Source organism: Pseudophryne corroboree, chromosome 9 (assembly GCF_028390025.1).
Source record: "Pseudophryne corroboree isolate aPseCor3 chromosome 9, aPseCor3.hap2, whole genome shotgun sequence".
Lineage (NCBI taxonomy): Eukaryota > Metazoa > Chordata > Amphibia > Anura > Myobatrachidae > Pseudophryne > Pseudophryne corroboree.
The window spans coordinates 467,759,525-467,775,226 of NC_086452.1; the positions used below are offsets into that span (position 1 = coordinate 467,759,525).

General features: G+C 46.3%; 1 protein-coding gene across 4 annotated transcripts in view; it reads left to right on the top strand.

Annotated features, from left to right (window-relative positions):
- The window catches only part of LOC134958617 (inter-alpha-trypsin inhibitor heavy chain H3-like), a 167,777-nt gene that overhangs the window by 25,770 nt on the left and 126,305 nt on the right, over nt 1–15,702 (top strand). For all 4 annotated transcript variants that reach the window (XM_063941325.1, XM_063941326.1, XM_063941327.1 and 1 more), the window contains exons 2-6: nt 1,295–1,461; nt 11,707–11,811; nt 12,761–12,923; nt 13,951–14,061; nt 14,151–14,279. In XM_063941325.1, coding sequence (XP_063797395.1) covers nt 1,295–1,461; nt 11,707–11,811; nt 12,761–12,923; nt 13,951–14,061; nt 14,151–14,279 — 675 coding nt within the window. The remainder of the gene's footprint in view (nt 1–1,294; nt 1,462–11,706; nt 11,812–12,760; nt 12,924–13,950; nt 14,062–14,150; nt 14,280–15,702) is intronic.

Consider the following 15,702-nt stretch of genomic DNA (forward strand, 5'->3'; position numbering starts at 1 on the left):
CAAAAATCGTTTGGGATTGGTAAATCAGGTTGTCTGACATATTGGGTATCACAGATCGGTTGTTGCTGTAGATTGCTGGTGTATGGTAACAATCTGCAGATCTGCAGACCGTTTCTAGTAAACTGATGAGCCGTCCAAGACTGGCCGATCTGTATTTGCTGAAAATGATCCGCACATCACTGAGACATCTGTAATGTAGAATATCTGTAATGTGTGGGCGCAGATTGGTGGATTGGGGAACCTAGATATCTGGGAAGGGGGGGAAATCTCAGAATCTGCTAATTGTTTTTTTGTGAATGCTGATGTATGGGGGCCGTAAGATTCACGGCTCCATTACAGATCCATTGAAAATAATAGTAAGTTAACGTTGTTACAGCTGAGGGCAAGAGGGTATCCAGTTACTGTTTGCCCCAGACACTATAACGTCTGATGGTGCCGCTCCTGCAATGTCTCCACAACCTGATTTTGCCTTTTAAATTACTGACGCTTTATAACCATGGCAGGCTTGCTGTAATCTTGCCTGTGCTGGTACCTTGCAGGCTATTACATAAGGCCCTGACTATCTACCTCTCTCACTATATAATACTGTGCAAAAGTTTTAGGCAGGTGTGGAAAAAATGCTGCAATTAAGAATGCTTTCAAAAATAGATGTGCTAATAGTTTATTTTTAGCAATTAACAAAATACAAAGTGATTGAACAGTAGAAATCAATATTTCAATATCTAAATCAAATCACCCTTTCCTTCAAAACAGCATCAGTTCTAGGTACACTTGCACACAGGGAGTCATTCCGAGTTGATCGCTCGCTGGAGGCATCTAATTGGCTCCAAATGTATTCTGCAGCAGGATAACGATCCCAAACATACTGCCAATATCATTAAGAACTATCTTCAGCGTAAAGAAGAACAAGGAGTCCTGGAAGAGATGATATGGCCCCCACAGAGCCCTGATCTCAACATCATCGAGTCTGTCTGGGATTACATAAAGAGACAGAAGGATTTGAGCAACCCTACATCCACAGATCTGTGGTTAGTTCTCCAAGATGTTTGGAACAAGCTCCCTGCTGAGTTCCTTCAAAAACTGTGTGCAAGTGTACCTAGAACTGATGCTGTTTTGATATACTGTATATCCAAGTTTCCCAAACTCCGCCATTACAGTTTTATTGTAGTATATGCTTATGAACATGAGTATAAGGAAGCACGCAGGATGCCAGATGGTTCCGCCTCAGAGACGGGCCCAATGTTTGAAAGCGTTGTAAGAATCAGACACATGAGTACAGTGTGGTCTCTCCTAGGAAGATCGAGCGATGGAGATCCACACTATGGACATTGACTGTAAAATCACGTCTCGCTTCGCTCGCACATTTATCACCACTGAAATCCGGAACCCGCGGAACTCCTCCCACGAGGCTGTGTTTGCTGTGGAGCTTCCGAAAACGGCCTTCATCACCAACTTCAGCATGTGAGTACAGCCTGGGCCTACACCCGCAGTGCAGCACTGTCACAGCTTAGTGTATACACATAAGAGCAAGTCTAGTGAAGTTTGCGTTGCTGCCAGTCCCAGACAAATGGAAATGCGGCCTCCAGGATACATTTTTCTTTCTAGTCTCTGTATTTTAGCTCAGACACAAGAAATAGGTGCGGCGCACGGTCAGCAGAGACTCCACGCGGCTGCAATTTTGTTTTCTCTTATGTCCTAGAGGATACTGGGATCCACATTAGTGCCATAGGGTATAAACAGGTCCCTTGGGAGCTATGGGCACTTTAAGAGTTAGAGAGTGTGGGCTGGCTCCTCCCTCTATGCCCCTCCTACCAGACTCAGTTTAGAAAATGTGCCCGGAGGAGCCGGTCACAGCTAGGGGACCTCCTAGGGGCTTTTCTAGTTGTATTGTTTTTTTCAAGATGTTAGGTACAGGGAGGCTGCTGGCAACAGCCTCCCTGCTTCGTGGGACTTAAGGGAGGGAGTAGGATCCAACCCTTTGAGGTTAATGGTCCCTATCTCTGCTGATAGGACACTGAGCTCCTGAGTGTGTCGATCGCAAGCCCCCGAGGTGACTGTTCGCTCCCGCAGTACTGCCGCCACCCCCTAACAGAGACAGAAGACGCAGTAGTGAGTAGGACGCCGGCGCCCCGGCAAGGGGGGAGCCGGTGAGAATGGTGGCATCAGGGTGGGAGCGCAGCGCTGATGCAGCGCTCCGGAGGGCTCAGAGGTACAAGTGTGCGGCGCTGGGAGGGGCGCCCTGGGCCAGCACAATACCCTAATATCTGGTCATATAGGCTAACAGGGGCTAAATTCCACTGTTAGCTGCTGAAAACCTCCGGCCAGTATAATCTCAAAGTGAGGGAAGACGCGCCATTACAGGGGGCGGGGCTTCTCCTCAGAGCGGTTCCAACACTCACCAGCGCGCCATTTTCTCCCTACAGATCATCAGAAGGAGATGCTGACAGGGAGTGCTGACACTCCACTTAACTCCAGCTATCCTGTGCGGTACCAGGGGGTTATAGAAGGGGGGGGAGAGTTATTTAACTGGATTTAACTATTTAATTGGTTACAGTTATTACAGTCAGCGCCAGGCATTTGTCATATGACTGCCTACTGGGGCGCCTCCTAAACTCTGTGTCTCTCTGAAGGTACTTGGGGGAAACTGTGTCTGACATTTTCCTGTGTGTGTGTCTGTGTACATTTATATCACATTGCCATGTCCAGGGACTCTGTGTCATGTGCTGCAGAGTATGTATCTCCTCCAGAAGAGTCTATTCCATGTACTTAGGAATGGAATGTACTGTCTCATCCTTCTGAATCCGAACCCTAGTGGGTAGCTTCTATTAAGGGAATGATATCATAATGAGACTGAAACGCAGGTTTTAAAAAAATCTGTAGAGGTTTTGTCGTATTCGGATCCCACCACCTCATCAAAATCCCCTGGTATATGTCCAAAAAAGCGTGCTCTTGCCCAGATAATGCAAGTCTACATGGATACCGACTCGGATACGGGGGACGGTGACGGGGACATACGGGAGGGGGGGGGGGAGGCATCCCTTGCAAAGGGGGTGCAGCTCATGATTGAGGCTATTAGGGATGTTTTACACATTACTGACAAGTTACCTGAACAGGTAGAGGAGGCTTACTTTACAGACAATAAGAAAGCCTCCCTTACCTTCCCTGTGTCTAAGGAATTAAATGCATTGTTTGAAAAATCCTGGGAAAACCCGGAGAAAAAATTCCAGAACCCAAAGAGGGTTCTCAGTGGTTTTTCCTTTCCCTGAGGACAGGAAAAGTGGGAACCCCCCCCCCTATAGTTGACGCTTCTGTATCTAGATTGTCTAAAAAGGTGGTTTTACCTGTCCCTGGGTCTACTGCTTTGAAAGAACTGGCAGACCGCAAGATTGAGACTACGCTCAAATAAATATACACTGCTTCAGGAGTGGCGTTAAGACCCACTATTGCCTGTGCATGGATTTCTAAAGCCATAGTAAAGTGGTCAGGCACATTATTAGAGGATTGGGATTCTATGGATAGAAGTGACATTGAAATGTTTTTACGTCACATACAGGATTCTGCAGGTTTCATGGTGGAGGCCATAAAGGACCTTGGTCATCTGAATGCAAGGACGTCTTCCATGGCTGTATAGGCACACAGGGGACTCTGACTGTGCCAATGGTCTGTGGATGCGGAATCCAAGAAATTGTGGAGAACCCAACCCTCACAGGTCAGGCTCTGTTTGGGGAAGCATTGGATGCGTGGATTTCCACGGCTACCGCGGGTAAGTCAATCTTTCTTCCCTCAGCCACCCAGCCGACAAGAAAATCCTTTCCTACGTCTACAATGCAGTCCTTTCGGACCGCAAAGGTTAAAAAGTTCAAAGCCCCTTCCACTTTCTTCAGAGGTGGTCAGGGTAAGTCCAGAAACCTAGAAAACCTACACCAGTAGGTTCCCAGGAACAAAATCCTGGTTCTGCTTCCTCCAATTCCTCAGCATGACGGTGGACCTCCCAGCCTGGAAATCGTGCTGGTGGGAGCACGCCTAAGAAATTTCAGTCAGGTCTGGGCGTCCTCAGGCCTGGACCCCTGGGTGCAAGATATTGTATACCAGGGGTACAGACTAGAGTTTCAAGAACTCCCAAATCACAGATTCTTCAAATCAGGCTTACTAGCTTTGCTTACAGGGCGATCCTACAGGAAGCCATTCAAAAATTGCAAAGGGCAAATATCATTGTCCCAGTTCCACCTCATCTGGAAAACAGGGGTTACTATTCAAACCTATTTGTGGTACCAAAACCGTACGGTTCGGTCAGACCAATATTGAACCTGAAATCTTTAAACCCTTATTTGAGGAAATTCAAGTTCAAAATGCAGTCTCTGAGAGCGGTGATCTCACGTCTGGAGGAGGGGGAATTCCTGGTATCCCTAGATATCAAAGATGCATACCTCCACATTCCGATTTAGCCGCCATACCACGCTTATATCAGATTTGCGCCGTTGGACTGTCACTATCAGTTCCATGTGCTGCCAATTGGCCTCTCCATGGCACCGAGGGTGTTCACCAAGGTAATGGCAGAAATTATGCTACTCCTCCGTAAGCAGGGAGTGAACATAGGCCCTCATTCCGAGTTGATCGCTCGCTAGCTGCTTTTAGCAGCAGTGCAAATGCTAGGCCGCCACCCTCTGGGAGTGTAGCTTAGCAGAAGTGCAAACGAAAGATTAGCAGAATTGCTTGAAAATCTTTTCCTGCAGTTTCTGAGTAGCTCCAGACCTACTCCTAGATTGCGATCACCTCAGTCCGTTTAGTTCCTGGTTTGACGTCACAAACACGCCCTGCTTTCGGCCAGCCACTCCCCCGTTTCTCCAGCCACTCCTGCGTTTTAGCCTGACACACCTACGTTTTTTAGCACACTCCCGGAAAATGCTCAGTTACCACCCAGAAACACCCACTTCCTGTCAATCACTCACCGATCAGCAGAGTGACTGAAAAGCGTTGCTCGCCCCTGTGTAAAATTGCTTAGTTTTGTGTGAAATTACTTGGCGTGTGCGCCCTGCGGCCCATACGCATGCGCAGAACAGCCGATTTTTAGCCCGATCGCTATGCTGCAAAAATCAGCAGCGAGCGATCAACTCGGAATGACCCCCATAGTTCCATATCTGGACGACCTGCTGATAAAAGCAGCTTCCAGGGAGAAGTTGTTGCAGAACATTGCTCTCACAACTCGACTACTCCAGGATCATGGATGGATCTTGAATCTTCCAAAGTCACATTTGGAGCCAACAAGGAGATTGTCTTTCCTAGGGATGATCCTCGACACGGAAGTGCAGAGGGTGTTTCTACTGGTGGAGAAAACGTTGGTGATACAATCAATGGTCTGGGATGTCTTGAAGCCTGCCCGGGTATCGGTTCATCAGTGCATTCGCCTTCTGGGGAACATGGTTGCCTCCTATGAGGCTCTTCAGTACGGAACATTTCATGCATGGTCCTTCCACCTGGATCTCCTGGACAAGTGGTCAGGATCTCACCTGCACATGCACCAGAGGTTACGTCTGTCACCGAAAGCCAGGATTTCACTCCTATGGTAGCTACAAATGCCTCACCTTCTCGAGGGCTGCAGGTTCGGGATTCAGAACTGGATCCTTCTAACCACGGATGCAAATCTCAGAGGTTGGGGCGTGGTCACCCAAGAGGAAAACTTCCAAGGAAGGTGGTCAAGTCTGGAATCCATCTTTCCGATAAACATTCTGGAACTAAGAGCCGTGTACAATGGCCTTCTACAAGCGGCGCATCTTCTACAAGATCAGGCCATTTCAGGTGCAGTCGGACTATGTAACGACGGTGGCCTACATAAACCGACAAGGCGGAACGAAGAGCAGAGCTGCAATGTCAGAGGTAACAATGATCCTCCTCTAGGCAGAAAAGCACGTGATGGCACTGTCAGCAATCTTCATTCCGGGAGTGGACAACTGAGAAGTGGACATCCTCAGCAGACATGATCTCCATCCAGGAGAGTGGGGCCTCCATCTGGAGATGTTCGCAGAAGTGATAAGTCTTTGGGGCGTACCTCAAATAGACATGATGGCCTCCCGCCTCAACAAGAAGCTTCGCAGGAACTGTTCCAGGTCGAGAGACCCACAGGTAGTGGCGGTGGACACACTGGTGACTCCGTGGATCTTCCAGTCGGTGTATGTGTTCCCTCCACTTCCACTCATACCAAGGATTCTAAAGCTTATCAAAAGAACAAGAGTTCAGGCGATCCTCATTGCTCCGGACTGGCCAAGATGAGCTTGGTACGCGGATCTTCTGGAGTTACTGCTGGAAGATCCGAGGCATCTTCCTCTTCGGGAGGACCTTCTACAACAGGGGCCGTTCGCTTATCAAGACTTACCACCGCTATGTTTGACTGCATGGAGGTTGAACGCCAGATCGGATGCTCGGAAAGGCCATTCCGAACAAGGTTATTCCTACCCTGATCCAGGCTAGGAAAGGAGTAATGTCTAAACATTACCATTGCATTTGGAAGAAGTATGTGTCTTGGTGTGAATCCAAGAAGTTTCCTACGGTGGAGTTTCAACTTGGGCGGTTTCTACTCTTCCTGCAAGCAGGTGTGGATGTGGGCCTACGTTTGGGCTCCATAAAAGTCCAGATTTCGGCCTTGTCCATTTTTCCCCAGAAACAATTGGCTTCCCTCCCTGAGGTTCAGACTTTCTTGAAAGGGGTCCTGCACATCCAGCCTGCCTTTGTGCCTCCTACGGCACCCTGGGATCTTAACGTGGTGTTGCAGTTCCTGCAATCTGATTGATTTGAGCCTTTACAGGAGGTTGAGGTCAAGTTTCTTACTTGGAAGGAGGTCACACTGTTGGCCTTGGTATCTGCTAGGCGTGTGTCTGAATTGGGGGCTTTATCCTGCAAAAGCCCATACTAATTTTCCATGAAGATAGCGCTGAGCTCAGGATGCGTCAGCAGTTTCTTCCAAAGGTTGTGTCGGCTTTTCATATCAACCAACCTATTGTGGTGTCAGTGGCTACTGACTCCTCAATTACAGTACCTCAATGTCCTTGGATGTTGCGAGGGCTTTGAAGATTTATGTGAAGAGAACTTCTTGTCACAGAAAGTCGGACTCTCTGTTCGTCCTCTATGACCGAGAAATAATACTAGATAATAATCAGATAATACGGAGATCTTTGCTGCGTATATATCTTCAGATATAGGGTTAAGCCCCCAGGCCGTTCGGCAAGGCGTCTCCGTCACGGGGGGTCCCTAATACTAGGTATGGGTCCGGGGTGCAGGACCCCATCACTTCGGCACAGGTCGGCCACCCCAGGTCAGCACACAGATGAAAGTTAATAAGGGTTAATAAGAAGCACATAAGTGCTATATAAGTGAAGTGTGATTAAAATAATACAAAAATATATACAAAGTGATAGGGAAAATGATAAGTGTTAATAAAGTGTTAGGGTGTGCCGACCTTCACAAATTGTTTTTTCTTACACAGAATTACCCCACCCTTTTAGCACCTGAGTGACATCACAATCTGATTGAGCAGCCTGCCATTTTGTGCGTCCTCTATGACCCGTGTCCTGCTTCTAAGCAGACGATTTCTCGCTGGATCAAGTTCACTATCCAGCATGCTTATTCTATGGCAGGACTGCCGTGTCCAAAATCTGTTAAGGCCCACTCTACTCATACGGTGGGTTCTTCCTGGGCGGCTGCCCGGGATGTCTCGGCTTTGCCGAGCGGCTACTTGGTCAGGGTCGAACAAGTTTGGTAAGTTCTACAAGTTCCATACTTTGGCCTCTGAAGGCCTAAAGTTTGGTCAATCAGTTCTGCAGGAGCCTCCGCGCTCTCCCTCCCGTACTGGGAGCTTTAGTACATCCCCATGATACTAATGTGGACCCCAGCATCCTCTAGGACGTAAGAGAAAATAGGATTTTAATTACCTACCGGTAAATCCTTTTCTCGTAGTCCGTAGAGGATGCTGGGCGCCCACCCAGTGCTTCGTTCTCCTGCCGTAGTTACTTGGTTCAGTACTGCCTTGTTACTTGGTTAAGTACTGCGTTGTTACTTGGTTAAGTACTGTTGTTCAGCTGTTGCTGAATTGTTCAAGCTGGTTTGCTTGGTTTGCCTTGTTATGTGTGAGCTGGTGTGAATCTCACCACTATCTGTGTATTTCCTTCTCTCGAAGTATGTCTGTCTCCTCGGGCATAGTTTCTAGACTGAGTCTGGTAGGAGGGGCAAAGAGGGAGGAGCCAGCCCACACTATTAAACGCTTAAAGTGCCCATGGCTCCCAAGGGACCTGTCTATACCCCATGGTACTAATCTGGACCACAGCATCCTCTATGGACTACGAGAAAAGGATTTACCGGTAGGTAATTAAAATTCTATTTTTGAGATCAAAGGCGAATATGTGACAAAAACAAACAGTAAAGGAAATTGCTGGGAAGAGGGAGGGGCGGAGTAAGAGGAAGGGGATCAGGGACGGAATACAACTCGCATAGCAAATATTAACATGAGGGAAATGTTTACGAAATAGCGCTGCTGTCTGCTCTAACGTCTGTTGCCGGAAGCGCGGATGCGATAATATGCTACAGGGTGTTCCAAAAGTCTTGCAACCGCATGGGGAAACATTTTATTTTACAGTAAGTGCTGGAAGCGGCCGCCATTCTGTGCTTCACACAATTGGACCTGGCTAATCATGTTCTAGAACACCCTTTGCAATGTTTCCAGTGATATTGCATTGACACAAGTGGTCATTTAGACTTGATCGCACACTAGTTTTTTTTGCAGCGCTGCGATCGAGCCAGAACTGTGCATGCGTATGCACCGCAATGCGCAGACGCTTTGTACGGGTACAAAGCAGATTGTTGCTATGCGATGGGTTTAACGAAGAATCCATTCGCAAAGCCAAACGCAAACAGATTGACAGGAAGAAGGCGTTTGTGGGTGGCAACTGACCGTTTTCTGGGAGTGGTTGGAAAAACACAGGCGCGTCCAAGCGTTTACAGGGCAGGTGTCTGACGTCAATTTCCGGTCGCGGACAGGCTGAAGTGATCGCAGCGGCTGAGTAAGTCCTGGGCAACTCAGAAACTGCACAAACTGTTTTTGTACCGCTCAGCTGCACATGCGATCGCACACTTGCACAGCTAAAATACACTTCCCTATAGGCGGCGACTATCTGATCACAGCGCTGGAAAATACTGCTAGCGAGTGATCAGGTCTGAATGACCCCCACAGTTCTGAATGTTCGCTTGCAATTCTGGAATACTGTGCAGGTGAGTTGCATAGGCAGCGTCCTTCAGTTACTCCCGCAAAAAAAAAGTTTTAACATCAGTCGACCGCTTCTCACTGTGTCCGCGACATCCCCTGTCTCCTGTAACTTGTCGTATAGCCGCTTCATGGAGGATTTGTTTTGAGCAACTGTTCCGCACTTCTCTGTGAAGGTCTCCTGCGTCCGGGCAGAACTGCAGGAGCAGATGTACGCTGCGGCAACGTGTACCCCATAGGTCCTCAGTTCCAGTTTTCAATGTTCTTCACCACCAGGAAAAGAAGAAAATTACATGCGCTTCCCTATATGGTTGTGCAACTTTTGAACACCCTGTAGCTTCAGCTTTCCCCTTGTGCACTAGCACGTGGACTGTGGCATCACAAGGAGGTACATGGGGTGCTCCCAGGCCCATCCTGTATTATGAGTCAGTACACACACATTTCCAAGAAGAGTTTATTGGTTCATTTAGTTTATTTGCTCATTACATTTTTGTTTTCTTTTATTGATCGTATTGCTAACCTCCCTATAGAATTGTATGGGAATGGATGATGGCTGCATAAGGTGGGTCCCAAACGTGTTTATGTAGCTTCATGTAAAGGCTAATTACATTATACTGCTATCCAGAATTCTCATTGTGAACCCTCTTCTGTAAAATAAAAAAATATATTGCGATTGTTTAAAAATAAAAACTAGACAACCTGCTCCAAGCATTAGAGAAGCTTTCCCGCAGAGAGTAACGCCATACATATGCAGCCTAGGGTGGACATTGACCATGGGTGGTTGGCATCCATCGTTGGTTTGCTGGTAATGGTGTGACCATGGATGGGCGAGGTTCCAGGACATTGACCATGGGTGGTTGGCATCCATCGTTGGTTTGCTGGTAATGGTGTTACCATGGATGGGGGAGGTTCCATGGTGCGCTTCGGTGTTAGACGTCTGATGATGGTTGCTTTCTCCTCTGCGCATGTGTGGGTGCACTGCAAACCATCGATAGTTTATCAATCATTAATTTTCAGGAGAAGGTTAGAGACCAACGATGGAAGAGCCTTTGGATAGATACTCCTAATGCAGACTCAATGTAATTTCCACCCATCGGGAAAAGGTAGCGGTTTCTCTTGCTCCAATAATAGGAGATACCTATCACTGACTGGTGGTGTGTATGTAATTGTGTGAGGGGCGTTTCACTGTATTTAGGATTGATGTGACCGCGTTATCAGCAGGATTGTGTAGTGTAGGGTATGATGGATAGGTAGGTATGAACAAGAGGTGGTGGTGGTGATGGAGGTGGCTGTTGGCGGGTTTATGTGGGTGGTGGAAGTGTCTAAGTAAATGACAGTGTGGTGATGGTGGGTGGGGAAGGATGGGAGGGTGGTCTCAGTTTACTGGCAGGACTACAGCTCAATGGGTGTTTAGGGGTGCAGTATCCGTATCTGTTGGTACAGGCTAAAAATATGTATCAGTGCAGGAGATGGTGATCTAATGGGGCGATGGCATGTGTTGGAGGGGGTGGGATGTAGGGGTGGTGGGATGTGAGACTGATGTAAAACAAAAACAAATTGAGACTGCACATGACGTGGAATATGGGAGTGGTGTTAACAAAACAAATTCACCAATCAAGATTAACGTCAGCCTATCAGGGGTGCCAAGAAGCGGACACCCACTAAGAAGTATGGGCCTCACTGTGGAAGCATACCCTCCAACATGACCCATTCCATTTGGCTACAGTACAGCGCAAAATTCAGATAGGGAAGCCACACCCACTGCCACCCCAAACGCTGCCAGACATCGCCGGCCGGGACTCACTGGTATTTGGTGTGGCGCCCCCGTTTGAATTTTGGACTGTGCTGCAAATGTAAATAACAAGACATGGTCTAGGTGTATGTGGCCAAAGTCCCAGCAGTCAGGATCCTGGCAGTCAGGAGACCAACAGTGGGATCCCGATGGCCAGGATCCCGACAGATTCCACCAGTAAGTAGTGGGAGTAGGGATAGGTTACGAGAGGGTGAAGTTAGGGTTAGGCTGTGAGAGGGGTGGGTTAATGATAGGGTTAAAATACTGGGATGCATCAGGATTCCGCTGTCTTTTAATGGTTGGGATCCCGACTGCCGGGATTTCTTACCCAGCCCTGCCTGACACACAATAGGGTCAGTTCAGCTCAGGACAAATTGCGGGTGATATCTGAGGTTTGGGTTTGGTGCACTGCCTTCAATGCCGTGCCGGACGCCGGCTGGACTCGGACATTTTTATAAAGGGGCAATCACTTACAAGACATGGTTTTGCCATGTCAGTGATCGCCCCTTAAAAAAAACCATGGAGTTCGGCTGGCAGCCCGCACGGCCGCCTAACCCGAGCCGTCATTACATCCAGGCCCATGATCTGAGGCTGAGTGACATTATACAGAGCACAGGAGGCGTAGTCTAAGACCCACTGGAAAGCAATGTGTCTCCATTATTTGTAGGACTGTGGATGGTGTAACGACTGTCGGAGTGGTGAAAAAGAAAGCGGAGGCGGATGAACAGTACAGAGGAGCGTTGTCCAGGGGTGAGAGTGCCGGTCTGGTCCAGTAAGTGTCACCTACCTCCCTACCCCGCCCTCTCCCTGGCTACATACTGTATGTCAGCCATATGTTTTACAGACGCTATATTATGTGGTGCCATTATTATACAGCACAGCGACATGCAGACATGTGATAGATAAATCACAAGGAACGGAAACTAGACACATTACATTACAACAGGAAATGCCATAGAGTACCAGCCAATCAGCTCCTGGCTGCCATGTTACAGGCTGTGTTTGAATAGTTACAGCCAGGGGCTGATTGTTTTGGTACTTTAGCTCTCTCCAAGGCCCAAGGTCTGCTTTTCCCCGAATGTCACATTTACTTTTTGTATGCAGGAAATCATTCACACTTGCTCACTGCACATTGCCATATTGCTGTGAAGGTCCATACCACACCCCAAATCACTGACACTGGTGAAGGGGGTGTAGTATGAGTGGCCGGCTGTCGGAATCCTGGGCACCCAGCATACCGGCGCTGGGATCCCCGACCGCCGGAATGCCGGCAGTGGGGTGAGCGCAAAAGAGATCCTTGCGGGCTTGCTGCCGGCACGGTGGCGTGCTACACGCGCCACGCTGTTTATTCTCCCTTCAGGCGTGTCATGGATCCCCCAAGAGGGAGAATAGTTGTCGGTATCCCGGCGCCGGTGTGCTGAGCGTCGGGATCCCGACAGCCGGTATATCAAGTGCCACCGGGTGAATGAATTGAGAGTAATATATGTTACAATGCACTTTTTAAAGTTTATCTTTTTTATTTACATGTTCTGATGTCACATTGTAACCAAAAACACCTATTTTTACTATAATACGATTCTTGTCACAGCGCCACCCACCGGGGGGATAACCAAGATGTCTGCCCACACCGAGCAGAAACTGAGATGGTAGAACTGATAGAGCGCCATATTCCCGTCCACATATCTAACTGTCTCCTGTGTATTTGGAATATATACGTACAGATCTACTGGAAGGAAAATGGAGCATTTTAAAATCTCGGTGAATGTCGGGGCGCTGGCGACGGCCGTATTTAAACTGACCTATGAGGAGTTGCTGAAGCGCCACCACGGAATTTACGAATTGCAGCTGAAAGTTAGACCCCAGCAGCTGGTAGAAAACTTCCAGGTGAGTGATCATTTCTCAGGTAGCCGACATTCTGTACAGCTAGAGAGTATAGACCCATCTTCTGCCATGGCTGATCAGTGCACAGGTGAGTGACTATGGCCTGGACACTTACCACATCCTGGGGGAGATGTATCAAGCTTCAGAGAGAGATAAAGTACCAACCAACCAGCTCCTATGTGTCATTTTCAAACACAGCCTGTAACATGGAAGTCAGGAGCTGGCTGGTTGGTACTTTATCTCTCTACAAGGCTTAGCTCATAGACCCCTGTGTTTGAAAAATTACAGCAGTGGTGGTTGGTACTTTATCTCTCTCTACTTTGTCTCTCTCCAAGGCTTGATCCATCCATGTGGGACGTAGGAGGATGAAACAACCTGTAGCCAATCGGAGCATTACGATGATAACAGCAGCACAGAGTGCTTTAGATTGGCCAACTTGTGTCCATGTAACCATATTGAAGTGGGAGGGGCCAGCCCAACATGTAGCCAATCCGAGCACAGAGTAGCGGCATCGACGGCAGTACAATGCAAAGCAAAACTGCTACATCTAACTTGTTTTTTAATTTTATTCAACTAAGTACTTGCTCCCACAGGTCATGTGACTAATTAGCGCTGTGATTGGAAATGCGTGGGCAGTCCTGGCCAGTAGGGAGCACTGGGAACGCTGGTAGAAGTGGTGGGATTAGCTGTGTGGAGACACCAGGCCACCTGAGAATATACGCGGGTTGATTCAGAGTTGCACGCATTTCGCCCGTGGATGCAGACGCTTTGCTTGCTGCATCTGTGCTCTACACCCGCATACACCCGCTTGTGAAAGTAGCCGGCATCACTCTCAGCGCGCATTTATCACTGACCCCATCCCAGGCGCCATCCCTTCGGGTAATAAGAACAGATACATAAGGATGGGGACGGTCCCTGCACTGGCGGACAGATGATCTGGATATGGGGGCGCACGTGTTAGCATCCACCTTGCCGTGGATTTCCGTGACCCGTTAGATAGTGGATACATTTATCCTCATTGCTCTTGCAGATAACCGTCGACATCACAGAACCGCAGGAAATCAGTTTTGTAAAAGCCTTTGGAAAGTTCATCACGAATGAGTTGACAGAAACCGTTGACGTAAATCACACGCACAACAAGGTGATGATGCATCGAATCAGTCCTCCAAAACGTAACGATGGCGTTTCATCATTATGTGATATTAATTGGAGATAATGTCTGTGTTACAGGCGCATATTGTATTCAGACCAACGGTAGATCAGCAGCGCAAGTGTCATGACTGCGTAGAGACGCTGCTGGACGGAGACTTTGTTGTAAAATATGATGTTAAGAGACAGACTTCAGCTGGAAATATACAGGTGATGTATTATATACAGGTGATATATTATATACAGGTGATATATTATATACCGGTGATGTATTATATACAGGTGATACATTATATACAGGTGATGTTTTATATACAGGTGATGTATTATATACAGGTGATATATTATATACAGGTGATGTATTATATACCGGTGATGTATTATATACAGGTGATATATTATATACCGGTGATGTATTATATACAAGTGATATATTATATACAGGTGATGTATTATATACAGGTGATGTATTACATACAGGTGATGTATTATATACAGGTGATGTATTATATGCAGGTGATGTATTATATACAGGTGATGTATTATATGCAGGTGATATATTATATGCAGGTGATGTATTACATACAGGTGATGTATTATATACAGGTGATGTATTATTTATATGCAGGTGACATTATATTCAGGTGATATATTATATGCAGTTGATATATAGCATACTGGTGATATATTATATGCAGGTGATATATTACATACAGGTGATATATACAGGTGATGTTTTATATACAGGTGATGTATTACATGCAGGTGATGTATTACATACAGGTGATGTATTATATACAGGTGATGTATTACATACAGGTGATGTATTACATACAGGTGATGTATTATATACAGGTGATGTATTACATACAGGTGATGTATTATATACAGGTGATGTATTATTTATATGCAGCTGACATTATATTCAGGTGATATATTATATGCAGTTGGTATATTATATACTGGTGATATATTATATGCAGGTGATATATTACATACAGGTGATATATACAGGTGATGTATTACATACAGGTGATGTATTATATACAGGTGATGTATTATTTATATGCAGGTGATATTATATTCAGGTGATATATTATATGCAGTTGATATATTACATACTGGTGATATATTATATGCAGGTGATATATTACATACAGGTAATATATATACAGGTGATGTATTACATACAGGTGATAAATGCAGTGATATATTATATACAGGTGATATATACAGGTGATGTATTACATACAGGGGATATATTATATACAGTATTATATACAGTTGGTATATTATATACAGGTGATGTATTACATACAGGTGATATATTATATACAGGTGATATATTACATACAGGTGATGTATTACATACAGGTGATGTATACAGGTGATGTATTACATACAGGTGATATATTAAATGCGGTGATATATTATATACAGTACAGGTGATATATACAGGTTATATATACAGGTGATATATTATATACAGGTGATATATTATATACAGTATTATATACAGTTGGTATATTATATACAGGTGAAATATTACATACAGGTGATATATACAGGTGATATATTACATACAGGTGATATATTATATACAGGTGATATATACAGGTGATATATACAGGTG